Source organism: Solanum lycopersicum, chromosome 1 (assembly GCF_036512215.1).
Source record: "Solanum lycopersicum chromosome 1, SLM_r2.1".
Lineage (NCBI taxonomy): Eukaryota > Viridiplantae > Streptophyta > Magnoliopsida > Solanales > Solanaceae > Solanum > Solanum lycopersicum.
Genome location: NC_090800.1, coordinates 79,882,075 through 79,909,286, shown reverse-complemented (window position 1 = coordinate 79,909,286; position 27,212 = coordinate 79,882,075). Strand labels below are relative to the sequence as shown.

At 32.3% G+C, this 27,212-nt stretch overlaps 4 protein-coding genes across 4 annotated transcripts; 2 read left to right on the top strand and 2 right to left on the bottom strand.

Annotated features, from left to right (window-relative positions):
• Positions 1–3,002: 3,002 nt before the first annotated feature.
• THOM1 (HD-ZIP protein) lies at positions 3,003–5,102 on the top strand. Its single transcript, NM_001247304.2, has 4 exons — positions 3,003–3,289; positions 3,502–3,815; positions 4,093–4,172; positions 4,573–5,102. The coding sequence occupies exons 1-4, from the start codon at positions 3,151–3,153 to the stop codon at positions 4,898–4,900; spliced, it is 861 nt and encodes a 286-aa protein (NP_001234233.1). The 5' UTR covers positions 3,003–3,150; the 3' UTR covers positions 4,901–5,102.
• A 1,011-nt stretch (positions 5,103–6,113) lies between these two features.
• Positions 6,114–11,554, bottom strand: LOC101261066 (actin-related protein 2/3 complex subunit 5A). Its single transcript, XM_004229710.5, has 4 exons — positions 11,287–11,554; positions 11,088–11,160; positions 10,867–10,967; positions 6,114–6,455 (listed from the first exon to the last, which is right to left on the bottom strand). Exons 1-4 carry the CDS (start codon positions 11,373–11,375, stop codon positions 6,320–6,322), a joined length of 399 nt encoding a protein of 132 aa, XP_004229758.1. The 5' UTR covers positions 11,376–11,554; the 3' UTR covers positions 6,114–6,319.
• Positions 11,555–11,606: 52 nt separating this feature from the next.
• LOC101250457 (uncharacterized) lies at positions 11,607–15,661 on the top strand. The gene has a single exon (XM_004231102.5). It carries the CDS (start codon positions 12,885–12,887, stop codon positions 15,336–15,338), a length of 2,454 nt encoding a protein of 817 aa, XP_004231150.1. The 5' UTR covers positions 11,607–12,884; the 3' UTR covers positions 15,339–15,661.
• A 695-nt stretch (positions 15,662–16,356) lies between these two features.
• Positions 16,357–21,127, bottom strand: LOC100037731 (NRC1). The gene is given in 3 exon segments (NM_001247273.3): positions 16,357–16,727; positions 17,133–19,359; positions 20,619–21,127. Coding segments are annotated over 2 exon segments (2,667 nt in total). The 5' UTR covers positions 21,063–21,127; the 3' UTR covers positions 16,357–16,727; positions 17,133–17,136.
• Between the last annotated feature and the right edge of the window lie 6,085 nt (positions 21,128–27,212).

Below are 27,212 nucleotides of genomic sequence, written 5' to 3'. Positions count from 1 at the left end.
TACAACTATCAATTATTTCATTAAAAATAAAAAAAATAAAATTAGTACCTCTTAAATATAAAAATGAAATAATTTTGAAAATGGACTAAGAGAAAATAAACCACATAAATTAAAACAAAGAAAACAATACTCCATTTACTTAACATTAGGTTTGAATCACTGTTCCGCATTGTATAGTTACTATACCTATAATGTTTGTTTTGATTGTTACTTAAAATGAATCGTATTGTATTATTAAATTTCGTATTTACGTAATAATGAAAATTTCTATTTTATGGAACAATTAATTTAGTGTGTTCTCATAGTTACTTAATTTATTTTTCCAATTATATCTTTACATAATATTTCAAAATACTATTTTATCCTTTATCTTAATTATTTAAATCTAGTCAAACCTCTTACCCTAAAATAATTAGGGATATTATAGTAAATTTGTAACTTATAATACAGTACGATACAATCAAATCAAGCAATCAAAATGCTATTAAACAACAACTAACAATACAATCTAGCAAAACATTATATCTATCATACAATACAATATGAAATAATATACGAGTAACACTGATCTAAACAAAGTACAAATAATTTATAGAAATGATGTTTATAACTTATCTTCTTATTTTTACGTAATTATCCTCATTTTCAAATCATCATCCATTACTAATCATCATTTATAATAATATAAACACAAACCATCATCACTACGAAAGTTTTCATAACATAAAAATTTATTGATACATGTGAATCATAGTTGATACGAACGTGAACGTGGATTAGTACTTAAAAAAGGAAATACTCGTGTAGAAGAGAGTATCCAATGATTGTACAGATGTGTACTGTCGGAGGCAATGTGACACGCACGAGTGCAGTGGGTCCCACCCTGCATGTAATGCCACGTGGACTAAACATCTCCATGCTTCATCACGTGATACTTTTCTTGTCTTTTACGATTTTTCTCAAATTATTTTTTTAAAAAAAAATATATATTTTAAAAACTTGAGTCTCTTTCTTGGCTTTGGATTCTTCCAATTTGCTTGGCTCTAACTTTTTTTAGCACAAAGTTTTATAAAACTTTTTTCCTCTTTTTATTGCTTTATTTTTTCGTTTTTATTATCATCCTCTACTTATTTTGGAAGTCAAATTGTCACAAAATAATATGGTGGGTCTAGCTCAACTCCACAATATTTTTCATACTCTAGTATAATAATGTGATATTGCCATATATTGGATTTGCTAGATAATGTTTCACAATTAAAAGAATTGGGACCCTTTAAAGCAAACTTTTTTACTTAAAAGTTAATTATATTTGGTATTTTTAAAAAAATATATCATTATTTAATTTGATATTCAGTATTTATATTAAAGTGTGAGTAAATTTAAATTTATATTAAAAAGTTTTATATTAAAAGTAAAAAATTTACAACAAAAACATTTTTATACTTAAAGGAAACTCAAATTCAAGTCCTTTTTAAACTTATTAAAAATAAAAACTAAAATTAAATTAGAAAATATATAACAATGAGATACTTGAGATTCATTTTCCCACGGAAGAATGAGATCAAATAAGTAGAATAGTTCTAATAAATAAATTTTAGCGATAATAAATCTACACGTTAATAAAGCCTATTAAATTTTTTATCAACACTAGTTAATTGATATAATATTCGATATCACTAAATTTTAGACTTTGATGACATTTATAAAGAGGGCTAATTGATAAATATCATTAATAATTACCCCTCTCTTTATATATAACACAAATTAAAATATTTAAAAAAGTGTATAAAATTAAAAGCGGACAAATATTATAAGACTGAGTCTAGAAACTTTAAGTTGAAGTTGTAACTCGCAGTTTAAATGCAAACTTATTAATTAAATATAGTGAAGTAATTAGTCATTACATAGATTATTTGTGTAACATAAACAAGGGAGCTATTTATGCGTTTAATTCTCCCCACACTATTCAAACACATAATTATGATAAATTTTGACAACTCTTAATTAAATCATTAACTACTCCCCACAATATTCAAAACATATAATTACGATAACATAATTATTATTAATTGCTTTAGTAACATTGGTCAGTTTTGTTTCTAATAGTTTAACTTGATAAATTATAAGTTACAAATTTAAATAACAGTTTCAAATATCACATAAATTACAAGTTAGGTATAATATTTTTCATTTATCTTCAAATTATATGTAAGATTATCGTAAAAGTAAATTAATTTAATTTACAATTAGTGCAATTAAGATTATATTTTAACGTGATTATAATTTATTTATTTATTAAAATATTTATGTGAAAGGAAAAAAATTATATTTATTATATTATCCTTATATTTTTCTACTCACGCGCTTAGTTGAGGAGAAAAATAAGCGCGTGGGTTGAGAAAAAGTGTTTCACGAGAAAGCACGCATTAGTCAACAGTCAACGCTAGAAAAAAGCCACCTTTTAATGAGAAGTTACAATTCAGGAAGAAAACAGATGATTCATAAAAGCAAAATATTAAGTTTTTTTTTTTTTTTACTGTAATAAAAATAAAATAAAAAATAGCTTCAGTTACGTTTAGTCAATTCTCAATTTTGAAAAGATTTTCAACCACGGTTAAAAATAGGGCCCTCTCTATGCAAAATATAAATAGACAGTAAAACATCTAGAGAAGAAAAAAACAAAGAAAAAGCCAAGCTTAATCAAAACCAATCTCTATCATCATCATTGACCCAATACCCACTGACATAAGTCATCATTTTTTCATTCTTCTTCCGTATAATAAAATCGTTTTTATATATTTTATTTGACGTTCGGTATTTATATTTTTTATTATATTATATTAAATTTATAATAATACAATTTTTCATATATATATTTATGGTTTCTGAATCTTTCTGACCTATCCTACAAACTGTATTTGCACTAGCCAAAGGAAAAAAGCTGTAACTCTTCTGCTACAAAAGGGAACACCCCATTTCTCTTCGTTCTGTCCCCTCTTCCTCCCTTACCCCACCCCCACCACCATTTCAAACCCCATAGCAAGAAAACCACCATTTTCTTTCTTCTCTTCTAAAAAAGGGGAAGAAAGAAGAAAAAAATAGTGGAATTTTTTGGTTTTCTCAGAGGAGGAAAAAAACAGAGCAAGAAAGATGAGTAGTGAAAAAGAAGATGGTTTAGGTTTGAGTTTGAGCTTAGGAATCATGAGTTGCCCTCAGAATAATCATAAAACTACACCTTCTTTACCTTTGAATCTCTTGCCTTTCATGCATCATCATCAAGTTTCTTCAGGTAAAAGTTGTAAAGATTCTTTTTTTTTTGCTCTGTTTTGTTTTATTCATGGATTCCATGGGCTGAGCTAACTAAGACGTTTATGTTTTATCTATTTATAGTTATGTAACCCCTCTTAAATCATGGCTCTGATGCCATTGATGAATGCATGCTCTGTTTTATCGGTCAAAACAAAAAACCCAATTTTTTAAATTTTTTTTTGTTTTTTGCAGGGAGAAAAGATGAAGGTGGAGAAAGGGTAAGAGGGGGAATAGATATGAATGAACCAGCGAGGATGATAATAGAGTGTGATGATGAAGAAGATGAAGAAGAAGATCAGGTGTTAATGGTTTCCTCACCTAACAGCACTGTTTCTAGTGTGAGTGGAAAGAGGAGTCATGACAGAGAAGAGAACGAAGGGGAAAGGGCCACCAGCTCACTGGAGGACGACGGCGGAGATGCGGCGGCAAGGAAGAAACTCCGGTTGTCTAAGGAGCAAGCTGCCGTTCTTGAAGAGACATTCAAGGAGCATAACACACTTAATCCGGTGAGTGGTAATTTTCGTAAATAACCTTGTGGATAAAGGGTAGTTTTGGAAATACCTTTGTTTTTTTTTTACTTCTGTGAAACCATTTACTTCTCATCCAATTTTTCTGTTTTTTATTTAAAATGTAGTTTCTCAATGAATTTTAATTTTACAAATTCAAAGGTGCAGTAACTCTCATTTGACCATAAATTTTGATATTAAAACTTTGATCCTGCATTTTATTTTTTAAAAAATAAGATAAGCGAAATAATTATTAAATGAATTTTTCATATTTCAGAAGCAAAAATTGGCTCTGTCAAAACAGCTGAATCTCAGGCCAAGACAAGTGGAGGTGTGGTTTCAGAACAGAAGGGCAAGGTATGTTATTTGTTTACAGATTCAAGGGTATTTTTGGTATAGGAATAATATTTCACGTTTGTAGCATGAATCTTCCATATTATTATGGAGACACGTGTAAGTGTTCCATTATTAAAATCCAAAAATTATGATATAATCAATCTTGTCTGGGTGATACACGTGTGCATGTATTGTACTTTTCATTTTAAAATATAAAAATTATCTAATAATCTAATTTTTACTAGAAAAATTAATCCCATTTTTCTTTGATCAAACAACATAAATGTATCATATTTGTAAAAAAAAAAACAGCTTTACTATATTCTTGGTATTAATTTAAGTTTTTGAAGTCTGACTAATTCAGATTTACGATGACTTGAATATTTACGCTTGATGTTATTGCTCGATTTGATTGATTCAGGACTAAGTTGAAGCAAACCGAAGTTGATTGTGAGTATTTGAAGCGTTGCTGCGAAAATCTAACGGATGAAAACCGACGTTTGCAGAAAGAAGTTAGTGAGCTTAGAGCATTGAAACTTTCTCCACAGTTTTACATGAACATGAGCCCTCCAACAACCCTTACAATGTGCCCTCAATGCGAGCGCGTAGCTGTATCATCTTCTTCGTCCTCATCGTCAGTAGTCAACGCCACTCGCGCTCAGAACCACCAAGCGCCGGTGCCTATGAACAAGCCATGGGCTGCAATGTTCGCTTCTAAAACACTGGATGTGCAGAGGTCACAAATGTAACTTCAGTATTGTGTTGGGTAGAGGAAGTGTTTATAGAGCAAGGAGATGATTTACAAGAGATGTGTTGGGTTGGGTTTTGAGAGGAACAGTTTGTTGAATTTGTTCATTTTATTTGTGTAGGAAAATGGTTTTTACTTGTATGGTAAGAGACATAATTGTGTTTACTAAACTATTTTTATTATTATATTATATAGTATTAGTATATCCATACTTTTTTTTTTTTTTAGCATGAAGATCCTATATATATTCCTAGCTTTTTACTACAAGAATCATGGGCTCCTCTTGGGCACTAGTGTAAATGATTGCTATCTACTATTATCCACTTTTACACCTAAAACTAAGGGGTCCATTAGTCCATTAAATTATAGTTAGTGTCACTTAATTTTTTTGTTGTTTGATTAGTAAGTTTGGATAACTGATACCTTATTTCACCCTTTGACTGGTATAGTATTTTCTGAGATAACTAATTCTGAGATAAAATAGGTAATTATCTCTTTAAATTATTTTTATATGTCACTTTTCAAGATCGTGAAGGATATTTTTGTAAGCAAATAGGTCGTTTTTAAAATTTATGAAAAGTATATTTGTTTTTAGTATAACGAATCAAACGCTCAATAAAAAATAATTTCTGACATATTTCTTATACTTGTATTCAGATACTCCTAAAAGTATTTGACTAGCTAGTATTCTCCATCTAGGCTACAAAATACATTAACCTACCCTTTAATATCCTTCTATTTGGTTTGATCCCTCCATTTCAATTAAGTTACTTTGACTTGATATGAAGTTTGAGCATGAAAACTTTTCAATCATATAGTCTTAACATATCATATGCAACGTAAAATTACAGAATTGCTAAAAGAAATCTCTTTAAAACGGACTTGAAATGAAAAGTAGATCAAATAAATTCAAACAAAAGAAGTATGTTCAGATAATTGTAATTTCTTTTTTAATAACTATGATGTCCGGATCAACCTAACCTATACGTAATCCAGCCAATCAAGTACTGTATAAATTTGTCCATCAAGATTCAGGAAAATGTGATGATATTACTTTTTTTTTTCTTGTATCATTTGAGATTCAAGCTTTATTACTATATCTTATTTGCATGCTCTCATTGATAGGCAAATACGAAGAAAGTACTTGGTTAATTCCCACTGCTCATCGATAGGTAGGCTACTGCTACTCTCAGATGCAACCAACAACATCGGTATCAAGAGTCACAAAATGCACTAAAGGATGGGAGAAATCTCAAATTGCCTTGGTACAGTTCATATGTTATATGTCGCGAAGAATACATACGACTAAAGGAGAGGAATCAGCCCTTTGAAAATAGGCTAAACTCAATCTCAACATCAATATTCAATCAGAAAGCAAAGATAAGACATATACAAATTGCTACAGTACCCAGCGTATTAGTCACACAGTATTCACAGTGTCAGCAAGACAACGCAGTATGCATCCCAAACCAGCTTTTTCTGTTAGTTTTTCATGGATCCTTAGACATTGGTCACATGTTGGGCGGTCTCCAGTAGACAAACCTCTGTACAAGTACCTGCTCATCAGATAGACAGTTCAACCGTGAATCTTGTATGTTACATTACTTGGTGAATCAGGTAGATCTATTGGATAAATCACATTGCAATTTCACATTGTGTCTCAAATATGCTTACATCACACGAGTTCATGTGTGAAGCAGAGTCTAGATGGTCCAACATCAGAAAAAGAAAATGAGTTATGCTGGGGTCGCTGCTATGGTCCTATAAGCAAATGAAAGCTGTCAAAAAGAGATCATCAACGAGAAAATGTCACCTTGCATCACATAATTCCTTCATCCTCTTTACGCTAATGAAGATATAAGCAGATTTAGGATGAAACATTAAACCCAGAACCTAAAGAAACCAAATCAGCGGTGAATTATTTAAAGTTGGCATCCTGTTTCACAGTAGAATATTGGTGTAACAACCTCTACTGCAACTAAAGAATCAATACTAATCAGCATACAACCATATTGGTACAGGTAAGAAATCTCTTTTCTTTTTCCCTCACCTTAATTAAATAAATACTATTAACCTATGTCAACCACAGACGTTTATGAGGAGATGCATCTAAGTACCAATTAGCCAAGAGATGAAGCCATTCTTTTTAACATAGCCAAGAAGCAGACCTTTGTATTTTGCTATATGTTGATAACTCAGCATTTGGTGCGATTAGGATGCTTTACTAGACTTGTGGATTCATTTCATATTTCTTTTTGTATTTTTTTAATAACTTAAATATTTTTTTTTAATCTCTGTTGCTCAGATCCTCCACAAAAAGAAAGCATAACTTTTGAAGGAATTAACATGCATCATACAATACTTCAAAACTATAATATCCTGTCTAGCTTGTGTCATATTCCCTTATTTTCAAAACACTGTGTCCAACTATAAGACATGACTCTCATGTCTGTTGTTTGTTCCTCTGATGCTAATGTCACACCAATGGGGAGCATAAATACTCAAGTCTTTGTATTTGGCATGCAACTCCATCATAGCTTTATACTATATTAAACTCATAGAAAATAAAATATATACATACGGGAAAAGGATTTAAATATGGTCCAAAGAGTAGTTCCATGAGCAATGAGCAATCCTTTGCAGAATTTTTTTTTTTTTTTAAAATAAAAAATTAACTGCATATTGTCAATATATTGCAATAGGGGATTGCAAATTTAGAACAAATGTTAAGCGGGTTGAAGATCCCATACTTGTCTAAAGAGAGAAGAGAAAGTCCTTGAAATCAACCATTTGATGGGGAGAAAATATAGCCCCCTACACTGGAGGAGTAAGGAGATTAGATGTATTGGCCTTGACATGAAAATGAATATGGAGATTTGCATATAAGGTGATGCTGTACATAAAAAGGTGAATTTTTTTTTTGTCAATAAAAAAGGCAAAAAAGAGGTGATAGTTTCTAAATACAGAACATCTAGAAATGGACAGTAGTTGAATGAGGTAACTGAATAGCACTAAGAAAAGGTATTATTGAAGGGAAAAGATAGATTTTACAAGATTTATTGGTATTATTGTTGGAAATTGTAACTGGAAACAATTTAGTTCAACATATGGTGTGGAAACTGAAATTAAACTTAAGCATGCTTATCAAAGGGACTATGTGATTGCTCATCTGGCAATTGTCGCTGAACAAAAGAACTAACAGTGCAGCAATGAGAAAAACTTAAGGAATCTAAAGAGTTTCTTTCATCTCATTTATATATATGGAGTAGAGAGAATATATTCTTGTAAAGTAAATTCGATATCTTGATAGGAAATCAAAAGTAGCCTACATTACCACACGGCATGTGTACTTTTTAGCACCATCTTGACATATTAATGAAAATGATTTCTGACTAAAAAAATTCAACCTTTTAGCATTTTTACTTTGCTATCTAAATTTTGTTAAGTATTATTTCAAATTATTGTACACATTAAGTAAATTGGTCTAGATAAAAGTTAAAACCTTAAGAAAGTGAAACGGAGCCAAATACAACTGGACAGGAAAATAATGGATAATGTCTGAATATGTACAGAGACAAATGGGCTTATGCATCTCCTACTACAGTATGCTTACTACAGTGCAGAATGTACATATCAAGAGAAATTTGTATCTCAAAGCAAGAAGGCTATACAATATTTTGATAGAAGAAAATAGTTCAATTGTTTCACAAAACAAAAAGGAAAGACAAGGTCCTTTTCTTTCTGATAAATGGAAAGAAAAACGAGGACTTATCAGTCACATCTATCCTAAGAGACAATTTGAACCAGCGGGGACTGACTTCTAAGTGCGGAGCAGTATGTAAATGGTCTACTTGCCTACCATTTAAGTCTCTCTCATTTCTCAATATCGATAATTGCCGCCATTTAGAACAGTGGCATAACGGATTGAATCTCTGAGACTGTGCGTTCAATGTTTCTTCCTTGATTTGCAGCAGCGAGCTATCCCATAATATTCTAAGCTACAACAGGGAAGGTGTCTAGCCTTACTGAAAAATCTATACCAACCTGAGCATCTCAAGTTCAAGATTATAATACCAAAACCTGACTTCCGTACTAACTCAACTTATTTAAGCCCGTACAAAACCAATAAAAAGTACCCAAACATGATCACCACATAGGTCAGACCTATCTTGACTGATCATGCCAAATTTCTCCAAGTCATCCCAGTAGCAAGTTAAAGCTCTATATCTCTCTATTCTCAATCTCCTCGGCCAATATTTTAAGCTAATATATGAGAGTTGTAAATATGCTACACATTTAAATGTAGGGCCAACTTTGCTTTTTTTTTTTTACCAAGTTCTTATCTACAGATGTTTCCAGAAATTAGGAACTTCACCCCTTCCAACCCCTGAATTAAGCCCTTTATCATAAGTTGAAGGTAAAATTTTGTAAAGAAACAACATATAGATAAAAGTAAGAGAAGTCCCTTGGTTCTTAAGTTGAAATATCTTCATCTTAGCGCCAGATATACATACCAACCCAAGTTATTCCAAATGAACTTTCAGACCCTTCTTGTCAATATTCCATAAACTTTATTTTAGTGTTCAAGTATGTAGTCTCACCTCAGATTTCAGGACTGAGATTTATACCCGATCAAGCAACTAGCAAGTATTACACCAGTCCTGGTTGCTTATAGTATAAAATCAATGAAAAGACATTCTCACCTACCAACATGGTGCATTCATTTAAAAAAACATTTCTTCAAAGCTGTATCATTGAGATGTAAAACAATACCAAGTTTAGCTAGTTGTTGCACATTAAAAAACCTGAGCTGTGGTCAAAAAATGTTTGCATGTTGTCAATTAAATTTGAAAAAGCATATTGTTGGCATTTACCAAAATGTCCGATTAAAGTTCTTCAAAAATCTTAACGAAGTATTTCATTGTCAACAGATTTCATGACCCATCTCAAATCCATTTTAACCTAAAGTAAATAAACATAATATATATATATAAGAATGTGCAATCTCAAAATATATGATTTTCAGGCCATGATACTCAATGTAAGAGCTTTAAAAGATTGTTCAATCGATTATTCTACTTAACTGTTTTTCTTGTCTGAGTATGGTAAACCCCATCCCCAAGGTTCCTGAACCTAGGATTCCAACAGTGTGGCTTTTTCCATTTTTCTTCCATTGGTGACTCAAACCCCGAGTCCCCGACATCAAAACTGGAGGTATAAGGATTTTATCACTAGGATATTCTGTCCTGGCTTATTTCTACTTGAACATGTTTATCACTCTAAACTGGTTGTTATACGCAAACTGGCCTAGTACATTATTTGTCTATTTAATCATAGAGCAGCACTTTCTTCTTGATCTTAAAATTAATTATATATATACTTAACTGCACGAAGTAATGCATTGCAACACCATCAGCTCAAAGAGTTTGTCAGCTATTTCCTGAAAAGACAAGCTCTGGAACTTCAATAAAACCTTCTCTGATTTCCATCAGATGGTTCAATTTCAAAAGATCATTGTCGGATACTTCTCTGCCAGATTTAGATTTCTTTAAATTCCACTTCCTTGCATCAATTTTTGTAACTCAACTGAAATGTTAAAGTTCTAAATATCTTTGTGAAGATGGGATTACAAGCCTTGCATCACATTCCCATTAATGTATGCATAACAGCAGCACCAGAGCCTGAACAATAATATTTTGAGGATTGCTAAACAAGTATAGATAATTAAGTGGAGTCCCTTTGTCCAAATCTCAATCAGTCAAAAATGCATCAAAGCCCTCAAGTAAATAAAATCACTGATTTCACACAATTCACATGATCTTGCCATTTACATTCTATATTCCAGTAGGCAATAATGAAGCATCGGAGATATAGTACTCGAATCATACCACCATAACAAATTTCTATGGACAGGATTCACATCTAGGCCTCAATACATATAATAATTAGGGGAAAAAATGAACTTACTTCATGAGAATATCATAATACTCAGGATCCAATGCAGAGAACAAGCTATCCACATCCTTGATAGCCATTATAGCCCTATGCACCACTATCCAATTAGCAGACTGCAAAAACAAACACACACAAAAAAAAAAGAAAACTGTCAACTCACAAGCTGTGAGTAGACTCATATTCTAATTAAAAAAAACATACTTTTACAAAAGCCATGAGCAAAAAGATTGAACCTTGCATCTTTCATCCTTGGTCTTAGGAGGTGATCCTTCTAGAGCTGTTTTCAGAGCTTCCACTGGTTTATACCTAACAAATAACCAAAATCACAAATGGGTATTCATTATTAAACAATTACAGAAGTGGGGTTCTGTTTTTATGCAGATATGAAAAAGGAAAAATTGAAACTTTATAAAGGGTAGAAAATTTGTGTACTGTTTGAGTAAACTTTCGATCTTGCGGGACTTGTGCTCGATTCTTGTGATTATGCCTTCGTAATTATCTGCTTCGACAATCTCAGCCATTTGTAGACAGCTCCAAAACCTTGAGCCTCCTCAATTGCACAAGCAATCAGCTTTAGGGGATTTTTATTGAGAGTGTTTTTTGGATGCTTCAAATTTTGGTCCTCGATGATTTTACCAACAGGAGTGAGAATCTTGATTCTTTTTTGTTTGTTTGTTTTTTTACAACATTTTGATACTTGGTATATAAAATGAGTAAATTGCAGTTACATTCCTCTTAGTTTCTTAAACTTACAAATACAACCCCCTCTATTGATTTTTCTAAATTTTATATCCAAATGAATCAAATAACTTTTGATGTTCTTTTAGCTTTATCTACATGACAAATATAAGTTTAAATGTGAGGTGGAAAATGTTTAAGTAAATAAAGTAGGGTTAGATTATACTATGGAGGATTATATACGTTTATTTCATAAAGCATCTAATAATATGTATATTTTTCTTTAAATAAGACATTTTGCTATGTTGATATAAAAAATAAAATTAAGTGAAGTTTGTAACTTATCCAGCTAACATTACCTATTTGAATTTCTATATGTTATCAAAATGCTCATTTAATTGCTTGCACCTTTATATCAATCTGTGTCATTGGAATAATTTACTTTTTTTTTGTAGTAAGTTATTTTCTTTAGGAAGAAGGTAACAAGATTTTATGTGGCATTTTCAAACATAAAACAAAGTGATAAGAAATGCAGGAGGGACTACCCTGTAAATGATTAAAATGTTAATTTTATGAATTTTAAATTTTACGCTAATATGATTTCAAGTTTTGATAATTAAATTTTAAACTTGATATTTATATTAATACTAAGAAGTTATTTGGATAATAGTGATGAGATCAATTTTTTTTATCTCGTTGATTATCATGGATGAGATAACTTATTCCATCATTTATATCATAGTAATGAGATAGATATTCTATATGCATGGTGGAATAAGTTATCACAAGATAGCTAATCCCAAGATAACTTATTTTGGAATAACTTATTTCAATCAAACGACCCCTAAAAAAAATTTAAATATGTCATCAAACTTACGAAAAGAATTCATTTATATCCTTCATTAAAATATTGACTCATTTATGTCACTCGTTTGAGAAAAAATTCATTCATATCATTATTTGTTTAATAATATAACCCTTTTCTCGAATAAAAAAAATAGAAATAAACCAAACTTACAATAAAAAACATACTCTCAAAATTCGATTAATATATAAACTTATTCCTTATATACCATAAACTTGTGTTGACGGTTTGATCAATATTTTCTTTTTCTTTTTTTGGTTACACTGTCGATCGCAATCACCGCTACAAAATGGACCTTTGCTTGATAATGGAGAGATAGAAAACCATAAAATAATGACACCTTTTGAGTACTGGTGTGCTGTCTGTTTCTTCTCTCTCTTTCACACAGTAGAGTGAAAATATATACTCTCTCTTCCACACACTCATGCCCTTTTTGTCTTTCCCTTTGTTGTTAAGTCTTCCTTTCTTCTGCTTCACCTAACCTCCAATGGCAGCAACTGCATCTACAGACTATTCCCAGCAACCCCATTTTGTTGTTCCTCAAAGAGCTTCAACAGTGAAGCAGCAGCAGCGTTTGAGTAAGTCTCGCTCTGACATTTTCTTGAAATCTGTACTAGTCATGATTGTTCTTGTTGTTGTTCCGCTATTTCCTTCCCAAGCTCCTGACTTTATAACTCAAAGTATAGTAACTCAGTTCTGGGAGCTGTTTCATCTTTTGTTCATTGGCATTGTTGTGTGTTATGGTTTGTTTTGTAAAAGAAGTAGTTGCAAGAATTATGCTGAAACACATTCAAGATTTGATGGTTCAGATGCATATGCTTCTGGGATGTCTAATGTAGTTTCAATCTTTGATGATGGGCTTGAGAATTATTGTGGGTCTGATGAGAAAAGAATGATCCCAAATTGGGATTCTCAATTCTTGAATCATGAAGGTAGGGAACAGGAAAGGTTTGAGCTTGTTGAGGGTCAAAGAAGCAGATCTTTTTCAGGTGAAAATGGGGCTGAAATTTTATGTGGGTCTGATGACAAAAGAGTGATCCCAAATTGGGATTCTCAGTTTTTGCATTATGAGTACGGGGGTCAAGAAAGGTCTAATCTTGATGAAGTTGAGAAAAGTAGAACCTTTACGGAGATAGGTGGGGTCGAAAATACAGAGGTGTTTAATGAGAGGGAAGTAGCTCAAGTTTGGAATTCACAGTACTTTCTAGGTGAATCCATGGTGGTTGTTGCCAATGGGAACTATGGGGTTGAAAAGGTATCCCACATTGACCATAAACCTTTAGGCTTGCCCATTAGGAGCCTGAGATACAGAGTTAATGCTGAAAACTCTGAATCTATTGTTGAAGATACTGTGAATTCAGGGAGTTCGTCTGGTTGTAATGGTTATGAAGTTAGTGAGGAGAACATAAGAGGTATGGCTTCAGTCAATTTGAGGAGCAAGTTTGAGGAAGCTTCTGGACCTCGCCAAGTTTCATGGCGCTCGAGGTCTCAGAGGAGGGAGCTAGAAGAAGTGAATACAGTTAGACCGCATTCACATTCTAGACCTCACTCGGTTGGACAATTGGAGTTTGGGTATCTCAAGTCTAGGTCATTCAATAAACCGGTATCCTCTCGGACTAGTCCTACTTCTTGTTCACCAAGTATTACCTCACCTTCATCCTCTTATTCTTCAGAAAATGAAAGTGGAAAATTGCCACACACTGAGCCACATTATGCATTTGAGAGTATGCCCATCTCAACTTCACAACAGACAGGAGCATCCGTTGGAGAATCAGCAGTTTTAACTTCAAATGTCAAACAATCTAGCAATGAGTCATGTTCAGAAATGAATGTGCTGCTGAGAGATGACTATGAAGAGGATGAAAAAAAGATGAAAATGTATCCTTCCAGCACAGAAACATGTCATGTTCAAGGTCATCCACATTCTAAGTCCCACTCTGCTGGAGAAACTGAGTCCGAGCATCAAGAGCCATGGTCATTCTGGACTCGTGTACGCGCTCAAATTATTCCCAATTCTTCTTCTCCCAGAACAATCTCACCAATATCCTCTTCCTCTCCAGAGATGCCAAACTCCAGAAAGCAAGACCATGAGAGACTCAAGAATGTCAAGCCTCCACCCATCCAAGTGAGTCAACCAACAGCGAGATCAATAGATGATGCAGCTGCATTTGTTGCTTCAAAGGCTCAACGATCTAGTGTTGGTTCTTCCTCAGAGTTCGATACACTTCGGACATCTAAAGAAAAATTGAAGGATGTTGCACCTGTGAATGGTGAAGCAACACATCATATCTCAAAGTCTCGAGCATTTAGCATTGGTTCTTCTTCAGAAATAACCATGCAAGAAAGTTCAAAAGATAAATTGGAGCATGTCAATAAGGATCTTAAACAGGATTCTTCGTACACACGAAAACAAAGTGTCAACTCCTTAGTCTCGGACATGAAACAGCAGTCACCTGTGAATAATTCATCAAGGGGAAAATCAGTCAGAACATTTAGATCCCGAAGAAGTTACATTGATAGATCAAAAAGAAAGGTTGATTGTCCAAAAGAAGGTGGAGATGTAAACGAGATACGTTGTAATCAATTTGACACAACATCATCCTTTAAATGCATTAATCGAAAAGGGGATTCAAAACCACCAGTCAATTCTAGAGAAGGCATTATTGACAACAGTGGGCCAATTCCAAGCTCAGCATTCTTTGAAAGTGAGCCTGAAGCAAAGCAACATTTTACGAATACAGACATTATGGAGGCCAAGGGGAACTCAGAGACTGTGCTAACCAATTCTCACATGAGTTCAGATGAAGAAGCTGACTTTGACCTTGCTGATGATGTGGATCTGGGAAGTGAGGTTGATAGAAAAGCTGGTGAATTCATTGCCAAGTTCAGAGAACAGATTAGGCTTCAGAAAATTGAATCATTTCGACGGACCAGTGCTTAGTTGCTACCACTCTATCTTGAGGGTATATAGTGATTCTAGTATGCTAAAGAAGGATGTCTTCCCTTGTTTAGTGGAAACTGTGAAAATTGATCATTTGTTTATATGTTAGCCTTTCTTTGTGTAAACAAACACTTCGAGTGTTCTTAGAAAAAACCTGCTCAGGTGTGTAGGAGGGACAATTTCTTGCATCCTTCCCTTCTTGGAAGAGAAATCAGCAGTCTATTGGAAAACTATCTTTAGATGTTTCCATCATTTTAACTTTCATTTTACACAGAATTCATGTAACCTTGCAATTCATAATTCAAGATTGTGTTCAATTTTTATTTTCATCTAGATATATTCTTCAAGATAAATACATATCCACGCCCTTTCTTGTAACCTTGCATGTTAAGCCGTTTTGTCAAAGAATGTGGAATCACTAGAACGTTTTTGGCTTACGTAATCCACTTCATCGATCACTATGCCACACCTTTAAATGCTGGATTTTCTTATCGACTATCATCCTCAAGATATGTTATCCAACGTTTTAAATGAATACATAAAATGTAAGAAAGGCTTTATACCGAAATCCAGAAATGAAGCGTTTATACATAACTCAAAAGTCTAAAGCAATTTTTTTTTGGGGGGAAACATTAGTCCTATTTTTGGAATTTGAATTAGCTTGTTCAGATGAATGAACTTGAATTTTGTAATAAACATAGACTATGCTGAAAGAAGCAATTTGATGAATGATGAAACTGCATGTTTTGAAGTATTTTCTAGAGTTGATTATTTCTTGTAAATAATGTAACTAGTCATTTTTTTAAATTTTTTTTTGGTATTCTACTTAGATGTAAGCAGTTGAGATGATTACACGATACAACAAGAACATACACCTAGTGTAATCCCCACAAGTGAGATATAAGGAGAGTGGTGTACGCGCAAACCTTATCCCCACAAATGATAATTTGAAAAAGCATTGCAATTACCATTGAGGAAATACAACTGCACAATCAAATATGATAGTAGGAAATAAAAAACCAGAAGTGCTGTTTAAATAATAACACATGATCAAATTGTGTATGAATCAGAACAAGTGACTTGTTCTGCTGTTGTATCTAAAAGGAGAAAATTCAGAGTGGTATAACTTATAAGAAACAATGTCTGATATTTCTTGAACGTTACATTTGGTTCTTATTCCTTGGCTATGATGACACATTGCATCCACAATCAATAAAACATGAACTCACATCAAATACAGTAAGAAACCAAAGAGTTGCAAAACCGTGGATCAGTCGTTCCACTTATGAAATGCAATAGGTTTCACTGTGAAAGCAGTGATCCAAATGAAGCAAAAACCATGCGCGCCAACCAGGCTGGTTGAACCTGCAGCATGTGGTTATTTTAGACCTGTACCAATAGCATGGTGTAAGTTGTGACGAATAGGTCACAATGGAAAAAAAATATGAACCAAGAAAAATGGAGGAACATGCTACTACCAACTGAAGTTTTATCAAAAGCCATAAAGTGTGATAATTACAAAATGCAACGGAAAATCCATAGGTAATTTCATAAGCATCTGTCATAGCAAATGTAGAAAACATGCATGAGCTTATCACCACGATTTGATATTACGATTACTATTCCAAATGATGTGTAAATTGTTACTGGATACTCCTATCTCATGCTACTGGCTTGTATTTTTAGCAAGTCATAGGCTCCTTGGGAAAGGGGAGATAGCAGATAATTAAACATTTATTTTGGAATACAAAGCACAAATCAAAGAGTTTGATGTTATGGGAAGATTTAACTAACCTTTCTAAGAAGCTGTCTGTACATCAGAATCAGGAGGGAATACAGAAAGCTCGAACTTCTGGGATTTAGCAGGTTGCAGCTTGTTTTTTTTGGCTTGTATCTCTCTGGCAGATTTTGCTGCTGATTTAGTGGAATTTCGCAAATCCATCACTTGGAGGCTGCATATATCAGCCAGGCCAATGGGGATCTTCTCAAGTTTATCACATGATATGTGAAGATGTTTAAGTCTCGGGAAGTGATCACCTGAAGCATTCCAAGAAACTAAGTTTGCCCTTTCAATGCATAACACTTGTAGGAAAGGAAAACCTCCATCATTTAGTTCCCAGTTCTCTCCCTTAAATGCATTGTCCTTCAGCTTCAAGACTTGAAGGTTCTCCAGCTGTTTCAATACAGACATATCATCCCACTCCAACCAGGTATCTAATAAAGTCAGCTTCCTCAACTTTGTTGGAAATATAGATGCTGGAGGAAGGCGTAATTGTGTCTGATCAATCTGACCAACATTTATCAGCTTCAAGTTCTCAAGAAATTGCAGCCTCTTAACATTGTTCAACAATACAGACTGACTTGGTTCCATTAGCTTAGCTATTTTTCCACGAATGCCCAGTTTTTTCAAGTTTGGAGCCCTCGAGAGAACATACTCAGTGCAGCTTTCTGGTGCAATTGTGGAGAGGGTTTGCAGGCTTTGATTTACCAAGGTAGTCTTACTTGTTTTGGGGTTAGCAAGCGCAGGCAATTTAGCAGACGTGTTGGTGAGCAGATGCCTCAGCCGGGGCATGTTCAATATGTCTGCTTGAATATCAAGGTTGATCTGTTGTGTGTTGACAATGAGGGTTTGTACGTTCCAAAGTTCCCCAACATGTTTCGGAATGACTTTAATCGAGTCAAATGAGAAAGCAATATACCTCAGATGATACAATTGAAAGAACTCCTTGCAAAAGCGATTGATTTTGATGGATTCAGTATCAAACACCCTTAGCAATGGAAAGGCTTTTGATATGTTTGCACTGACAGTTGGGGGAGTGTCAATTTTTTCTGGAGAAAAACATAGGAATGACCTAACATGCTCACCAGAGGGCTTCTTAGAAATGAACTCCACAACAGAGGAATGAATGCACAAGCGACGATGAGTGGATACTTCACGAACAGATTGCTCACCACCGAATTTTACTTCATGGAAAAGATTTTCCTCTGTCGTAGCCTCTTGCCAGCAAAACTCATACAACATGTCATGAACACGACAAGTTTTGATTTGTCCATCAACCGTCCTTTGCATTACCATCACTAAGTTTCTATTTACGAGTTCATTCAAGTACTCCTCTGCTTTACACTCAGGGGATAAGTCCCCTCTGTACTGGATAAACCCTTCCGCGATCCATAAGCGGATCAATTTCCTGGCAGGGATTAAATAGCCTCTGGGGAATGTACCGAAGTATAAAAAGCAAGCTTTCCAGTCATAAGGCAAAACATCATAACTCATCCGTACCAATTTATCACAACTATTTGGCTGATCTCTATTTATGAAATGTTCGCCCACACTCTGATCCACTTGCTCCCATTCCTTTATTGTTTTGCTTTTCCCAATTAGAGCTCCTGCAATCACCACAATAGCAAGGGGTAGTCCTTTACACTTCCTGGCTATGCTTTTTCCGTTTGTTTCCAATTCGGGGAGACATTTAGCTTTGTGAAAAGCTCTTTTCTCCAGTAAAATCCAACTCTCTTCATCAGTCAGAAATTTTAAATCATGTGGACTCCTATTGCAATATCTTGCAACACGGTGGTCTCGAGTAGTCAACAATACTCTATTGCCCTTGTCATTTTTCGGGAAAGCAATCTTGATACGATCCCAAGCATCTGTCGACCAGACATCATCCAAGACAATCAAGTATTTTCCTCCTTCTTCCAAAATCTCTTGTACCTTAAGAGCTAAATCCTTTTCAGACATATCACGGCAATGTTTGGTGTTTCCGGTGAATTTACTGATGATGTTAAGATATAATTCTCTTGTCTTGTATGATTGGGAAACGTAAAGCCAAAGTCTAGTAAAGAACTCGTACTCAATCTTCGGATGCTTGAAGATCTTAGTGGCTAGTGTAGTTTTGCCAAGACCAGGCATTCCAACTACTGGAATAACCTCTAAATCACCTGATCCTTCAAGAAGACGGTCGATTACCGTCTGCGCCTCATCGTCAAAGCCCACCACATCATCTTCCTCAACCACAGGAGGCTTTTAAAATAGCAAAGATAAAGATTAAACATATGAAAGTTAAGTAATATTGGCAAGAAAAAGAACATACAACCAAAAAATATAGTAGTATTATATTATGCATTTGTGCCTGCAGCAGAAAAGGATAGGTCAACTATAGCAGCAAAGTTGGATTACAAACACTAAAGGCATAACTATTATAATAATGTCCAATCGTTTAAAGCCATATAACCTCATTTGTTTGCATTAGGTAGGAATCGGAATGATTCAGAACTACGATCTGTTAAGTGTATTTGTTCGTATTAAGATTTCAGCATTAGTATTTGATTTGAATAGCTCTTAGTCATTTGGATCTTGAACAGTGTCTTAATAGTATTAAGTGTATGCATAATTTTCACAATCACTATATGATCACTAGCTACCACCAATAACCAATTTTGTCATCACAATCATCATCATCATTACCATCGTCAAACACCATCACTGATGCCAATTACAACTTTCATTCGCTAGTACACTTACCATCTTAAATATTATAAATATATCAAATGTCATCACCGCATGCATCCACCGCCACTATCATCATTGCGATCAATCTCTACTATCATTCTCCCATCATGCATCACAACTAGCACCACTAACATATTGTGGAGCGTCACACATTTTTTAGCCACCGCCAAATATTAACATCAACCAACCACCATTACCACTACCAATCGCCACCATCACCCCAGTTACTAAACACTAACCACCATTACCACTATCAATCGCCACCATCACCCCAGTTACTAAACACTAACCACCTCCACCGTTATAACTATCATCATTACCATTAGACTATTAATACTCACTAATACCAATCATTACCACCATCATCACTTTAAATCTATCTTCATTATCACTAGCAAACATGAATGGCTCTTTTTTTTTAATTAAATAATAATTTTATTTCATTTGAATTATAAATTTCTTTATCTCTACAAATGAATAAATTATGCATGTGTTTAAATGCAGAAACAATATCTTAATAATTCAAATGTTTCATTCAAATCCAAATAAAATACTCATTTTGTGGATATGTTGGCTAAAATTCGTTCTCATATAAATATATCGTTCACTTTTATCTTCCTGTCTCATGGTTAATTTGGTTTCAAACTTTTACACGATCTGAATTAGGTGGATCAAATTAATATATAAACCCACACAAATATAGGTGTGTTGACCAGATCCTAATATTTTCATGAGCTAATTTTGTCGAAATTAACGACTTGAAGCAATACCTGTCTCTCTTCTCCACCTCTGCTGATTGAATCATCATGATCTTGAAGTAGAGCCTGAAGGCCATGTGCCTTATTTTGCCGAATTTCTCTCATTTTATCTCTGATACCTTTAATCTCCACAGCTGCATCCCTCACTCTTCTATAATGTCCAGGTTTATCGAAAACCCCTTTAAACCCTTTGTCTTTATGAACTTTAGCTTCAATTACAAATTTATCAACAGCATCTTCAGCACGATTCACCACTTTTCTGATACTCCTCACTAGTTCTTTGAGAACTGGGTTTTCGCTGCGGACCATTGCAGCTTGCTTGAGAAAGGCATTGAATTCACTCAAATCATCACGCAGATTCTCGATTTCATCTTTAGCTCCTCCGATTAACTCCACATTGTCCAGTACCAATTGCTTCAAGTTCTCTAACAGAAATTCAACCCCTACATCAACCATATTGTTTTCCTTTTTTTTTTTTCGATTGATTTCTTGGAGAAGAAGAGAATTATGCTCAGAAGAAGAAGAAAAATGTGTGTTGTGGAGGCAATTTGTTTGCATTTTGGAAAGTTGACTTGGATAAATTATCATTGACTTTGATGTTTCCCTCTTTGTTTATTACTTGCGTCCTTTTCTGATTTTCGTTATTAATAATTACTCATTAGTAATTTAAAAATAATAATTTGAAAGATGTCAACTGTGTTCTTTACAATTTCAATTTGATATATAAATAATAAAATTAGTAAAGTGTAAGCTAAAGGCGAGTAGATTACGTTTGATCAATTTTTTTAATTTGGTTGCCTAAGAATCATTACGAGAGAATGGAGGTGCAACCTTGATTGTGTTACAGGTAATATCGGTTTAAATCACATCAGGATAATTTTATAAATTTTTTTTGAATCAAAGTAAATATAAATTAATATCGTCAGAGTTCTAACTCAATTCCATGATTCGTTCTTTTCGTGATTAAGCAAACTTATACTACTACTTATTACTTACCATGACTATAGTTTTGTTATATTTACCACTCGCAACTAGCACTATATGCTAATTACGTGAGCTGACTTCGAGTTTGTATAATTAGTCATGTTTGTATATGTATCATTCGCTATATTTGTATAATTCACGGCTAACAATTCTTTGTTTGATTTGTATTTGTATACGATTGTTTGTATTTGTATATGACGATGGTCTCCTTTGGATTTTCATTTTTGTCATCATATACATTCAATCTTTTTGTGTATAACTTTTAAAGTTAGTATAAACGTGTAGTTTTTGGATTTTGTAAAATATGATTTATATAATTTAATTTGTACAACATATTTTACGTAATTATTTAAAGTCCATATGTTTATGTTCGTGTCAATTGGTTGTTTCGAGTTTTATTATATTTATATAATTTCAGACTTCATATTACTCAATCATACTACACATTTGAATTATACAAATGTACATGTGAATCATATAAACAAGATGCGAATTATATAAATTATTGTTCTCTCTCACTCGTCTCTCTCCTCCCTTTCTCAATCTCTCTCGTCGGAATATACAAATACATATGTATAATATACAATTGTCTAACTGATATACATATATAATTCACCTCTCTTTCATTCTCTGCCCTCTCTTGCTCACCTCTCTCCTCCCTCCCCAGTCTCGCTTGTCACTCTCCTCCCTATAACATGTAGTTACGAATCGTAATTAGCAAACTATAGTTATGGAGCGTAACTAGGCTAATTTTGAGTGGTTATATGCGAAAAGTCAAAATTTCTCTATTTAAATTTAGTGATATATTTTTGTATTTTTAACCAGATTCATTAAATCTCACACTATATAAAAAATAATTGTTCTAAAACCTTTTATTGTTGAATCTGACAACAGTTGACGAAGTGTCGCTCGTCCTCCTTTTCAGCCTAGAAAATAATTTGTGATTATGTTCAGACCATCTCTTCTAATCGTAGATGTCCCTATATTAGCATCATCACTCGATAAGTTATTTTTAAATAAATACTTTTTCACATTTTATTGAAGTCATTTTTTTTTTCTATATTTTTTTATGATTTCAATCAAGATATGATACTAAATTTTGTAGCCAAAATATAAGATTTAAGAGACTACTCAAACCCCCTCCCCCCCCCCCCCCCGAACCCCCACATTTTTAATGGCTATTCTTTATTGGGAAAATTATATGGAATGACAAACATTCCTAAGTAATTATATAATAGGGGTATAATTTAATTTATTTACTTTTTATAATTATAGTTTATTTTTTTTGCTATAATTAATGGGGTCCACCACCTATTATATAACCAATAGTATAATTTTTTTTAATTTTGTATATAATTTTACACAAAACAATATTATCTCTCCTATTCATATTCCACCTTTTTCTCCTACAATTAATACCTCTATCCGATTTGAATTTCAAAATGTCCAAAATTCAATTACTCCCTCCCGAAGTTGAATTCAATTTTCGTAGGTACTCCTAAATTTTAGTCGTTTTCCTTATTTTTTTTCTTATTCAAAAATTGTATATGTATTGTGTTTCTTATGTTTTTTCATATTTTTTTGATGAAATAATCGATTGTTTGTTTTTATTAGATCTCAAATTAGCCACAAAATGAATGAATCATCTTCATCTATGAGGATTACCAGAGGTATTTCATTGCATGTCAATTTTGTTGACAATTTACCATCATTTTCAATGGGTTTAACTCAAGATTTTGGGGTTGATGTAGGGTCTATAGTAAAATCAAAATAAGTTCAACATGAACAAACAATGGAAGAATTGAGATCAAAGAAAAAATATGACCCTACGGTAGTTCAAGAAGTTATTAACAATGCTAAAGCTAGAGGCATTAAAATTGTACAAGGAGGAAGAAAGAGGAAAGCAGTAAACATTGATTCAGAGGAAAATGCATGTGAAGTTGACAGATCTGAAGAACATCATAATCATGAGGTAGTGGCTTAAAACACAAATTTAGATACAATTTTTTTGTTACTTAGATGTCAATAAACAAAAAATTATTGTTTAAGTAAATTTTGTATTCACATAATTGTATATAGTATATTGCATGTTTAGTACATACATGTTTTAGTTATATATTTGTATATGTGTCTGTAGATTTGATTACTTTATACATACTTTAAGTTATGTATAATGAATAATATACTAAGTCTTAATAGTGGTAGTAGCAAATTGTATATTAAAGGCTCATTATTATTTTTGTTTTTGTATATATATACAAAAAGTAATTGGACTTAGTTATACAGATGAAAAAATTTCATATATGATTATAATTTGTATATTTTATTAGTTATATACAAATTATTGAAGTTAGTATATATTAAGTTTATATACATATACAAAAATTGTAATTTGTATAATTTAGTAGTTATATACAAATTATTGAAGTTAGTATATATTAAATTTATATATTATTGGAGTATATACAAAGTCATTTAGACAGTTGTATATATTGCCATGTTTAACTACTATATTCATGTACATATATTAATATACAAAACAAGTAAGTTTGTAGACATATACAAAAAATTAATTTGTACATGACTTCTTTTAAAATTGACTGTTTTTGTATATATTATACAATCAAATTACTGAATTGATTTTACAGTGATATTCTTTTTAATATACAAATGCTACATCAAAAAAAAGTATATAATTGTATCAAAAGCAAAACACTTACTTTATGGTTATATACAATTATCACTAACGATTACCTGTATTCGCTTACACTGATCTTCTTTATAATATAAAAATACTACATTAACAAAAAGTATATAATTGTATAGAACGAAATTTCTGCTTAAAATAATCATATTTTGAAATTAGTTTTTTTTTTAAAAAAAAATTATGACACCACAATAACGAATGCACATAAATCAAAATTTGTAAATCCAATAGAACATTATATAATTATTGCAACATTAAACATGAATTTTCATCCAATGAACACTTACCTGAATTCGATTACAAAGAAAATATAAAAAAATTTGATGAACTGTTGTTTCATAAACAGCAAAAACAAGTTTATCTTTTGTTTCAATTGCTGTATAATTCTTATTTTTTTGAAAAAAAATTTGGATTTGAACGTTTACCTTAAAAAAGAGACGTTTAACTTAAATTATGGCATTATCTTTATTTATTGTTAGCATATTTAACGCTTCAGTTACAAATCACTTTTTAAAATAAAATTGTATAAATAAAAAATAAAAGAAACCTTATATACAAAATTAAAGATACCTAAAATAACTAAACTATACCCATAAAATGTAATTAGGTAAACTATACCCATATAATGTTATTTAATCAAATAAGATTGTCATATATGAAATTTTTCCTTCTTTATTTCCTTACGTTTTCACTTAATAATCTCCATTGACCATGTTGTATTTTTTCAGTTTGTGATCCTTGTAAAATGTATTGAATAATTGATCCGATTTATTAATATTGATATTTATTTTAGCTTTTGGTTATTCTTTTATTCATTATATTATGTCTATTTTTTCACCTTCAACAATTACGTGCAACTTTCAAGTCATTTACTTTATTTACCAAATGATGAATGATATTGTTTGCAATAAATTTTAAATATATGAAAAATAAATAAATCATATAAATAAAATATGAAGAAAAATGATTTTGTAAATCAAGACAGCGAGTACAATTTTGTTGATCCATTGATTCTACTTTCCTAAGATTTATCCATGATTCGAGGGCCGTTAGAGGCGTATTTTTCGAATTAGGATGAGTTAGATTTGACCTCTCTATATGAATAATCCATCAATTATTGATCTCTTTATGGAATTTCCGAGATGTCTTTTAAGAGAATTTAGTACCATTTATATAGGCATAAACTAGGGTTTAAGGTTGAGTAGCCTCCAAAAATCCTAATTTGAGTTGAACACAATTTTTGGAGTCCCTGCTCGAATTGAATGCATCTCGTGGAGTCTCACAAAATTTCAATTTCTACAAATGCCCCCGCTTCAAGGTTTGTCGAGGGTAGACTTGATGAAACTCAAAGACACAGATGAAAGGTAGATTTGGTCCCACTGGCCGTGCCAATTTGTTTGCAACAAATTTGAAATATATGGGAAATAAATATACCATATAAATAAAATATGAAGAAACATGATTTTATTAATCAAGATAAATTGAGAGTACAATTCTGTGCGTATTTCTCGAATTAGGATGAGTCAGATCTTGATCTCTTTATGGAATTTCCGAGATGCCTTTTAAGAGAATTTAGTACCCTTTATATAGGCATAAACTAGGGTTTAAGGTTGAGTAGCCTCCAAAAATCCTAATTTGAGTTGAACACAATTTGTAGAGATCCAAGTCGAATTGAACGTATCTTGTAGAGTACCACAAAATTTCAGTGTCTACATATATATGTTAGTATACATAGAATCTTTTCAAGTTTTCATTTGATTTCTTTTTTAAAAAATTAGATTTTCCCTATTTTATTCTTATTGTTGAACTTAGTATGCCAAATTTGATCCTTTTGATATAATTTTTTTTGTTATAAATGATAATTATAAGTACTTTATAACAAAAAATAAATGAATACATACGATTAAAATGTGTTAAGTTTAAATTCAATTAATCGCACTAAGCGACATAATATCCACATATAATGCACAGAACTTAGTTCAATTATTATTTATTGGGATAATTGTATATAATAGCAAACTAATAACCTAAAATAAATGGAGTAGCTACGGTTTGATTTAATTATGTTCCATAGCAAACGTTAGCCAAAGTTTGCCAGTCGCCTCTCTCCCAAAAATCTCGCTCGCCACTCTCCCTCTGCTCGCCTCTCTTGCTTTTTACACATAAGTGTATAAATTGTGTTTCTATTTTGTATAAAGCGAGAGAAAATTGTATATACACATGCAAAAACATATATCTTCGTGCTTTACTCTTAATTATACAATTTACAAATATTTTACTTCAATTCAATTGTAGACAAATGCAAATTTTATAAAATATTGCAGCGAAAAAGACCAACGAATTATACAATTGCAGTGAAATACATATTGTGTTTCTGTTTTTGTATAAAGCGAGAGAAAAACATATATCTTCTTCCTATACACTTATAATAATGCAATATACATACATTTTACTTCAATTCAATTATATGCAAATCAAATTTTATACAAATATTGCAGCGAATTATACAATTATGCATCATACAATTGCAATGAAATAGGATAACGAATTATACAATTGCAGCGAAATAGGTCAACGAATTATACAATTTAGGCCGACGAATTATACAATTGTATATGTATAGCGAATTATACAGTTTTATGTTTGCTATGGAGTGCAATTATGTAAACTTTGCTATAACATACAAATATAAATTTCTTGTTTGTTATATGTGAAAGTTGCCCTTATCTATTCCAATGCTTAAACTTAGAAATAATTTATGTATAGTACGCCATATAAAAGCTGAAGCAAATAGAAATGTATTATAATAATCTGATTAATATAAATCAATGGTATCACATGTTAATCATGTATTTTTTCGTTTAAAACGTGATATTTTTATCTATTCATTATATTTTATCAATATACTATTTTTA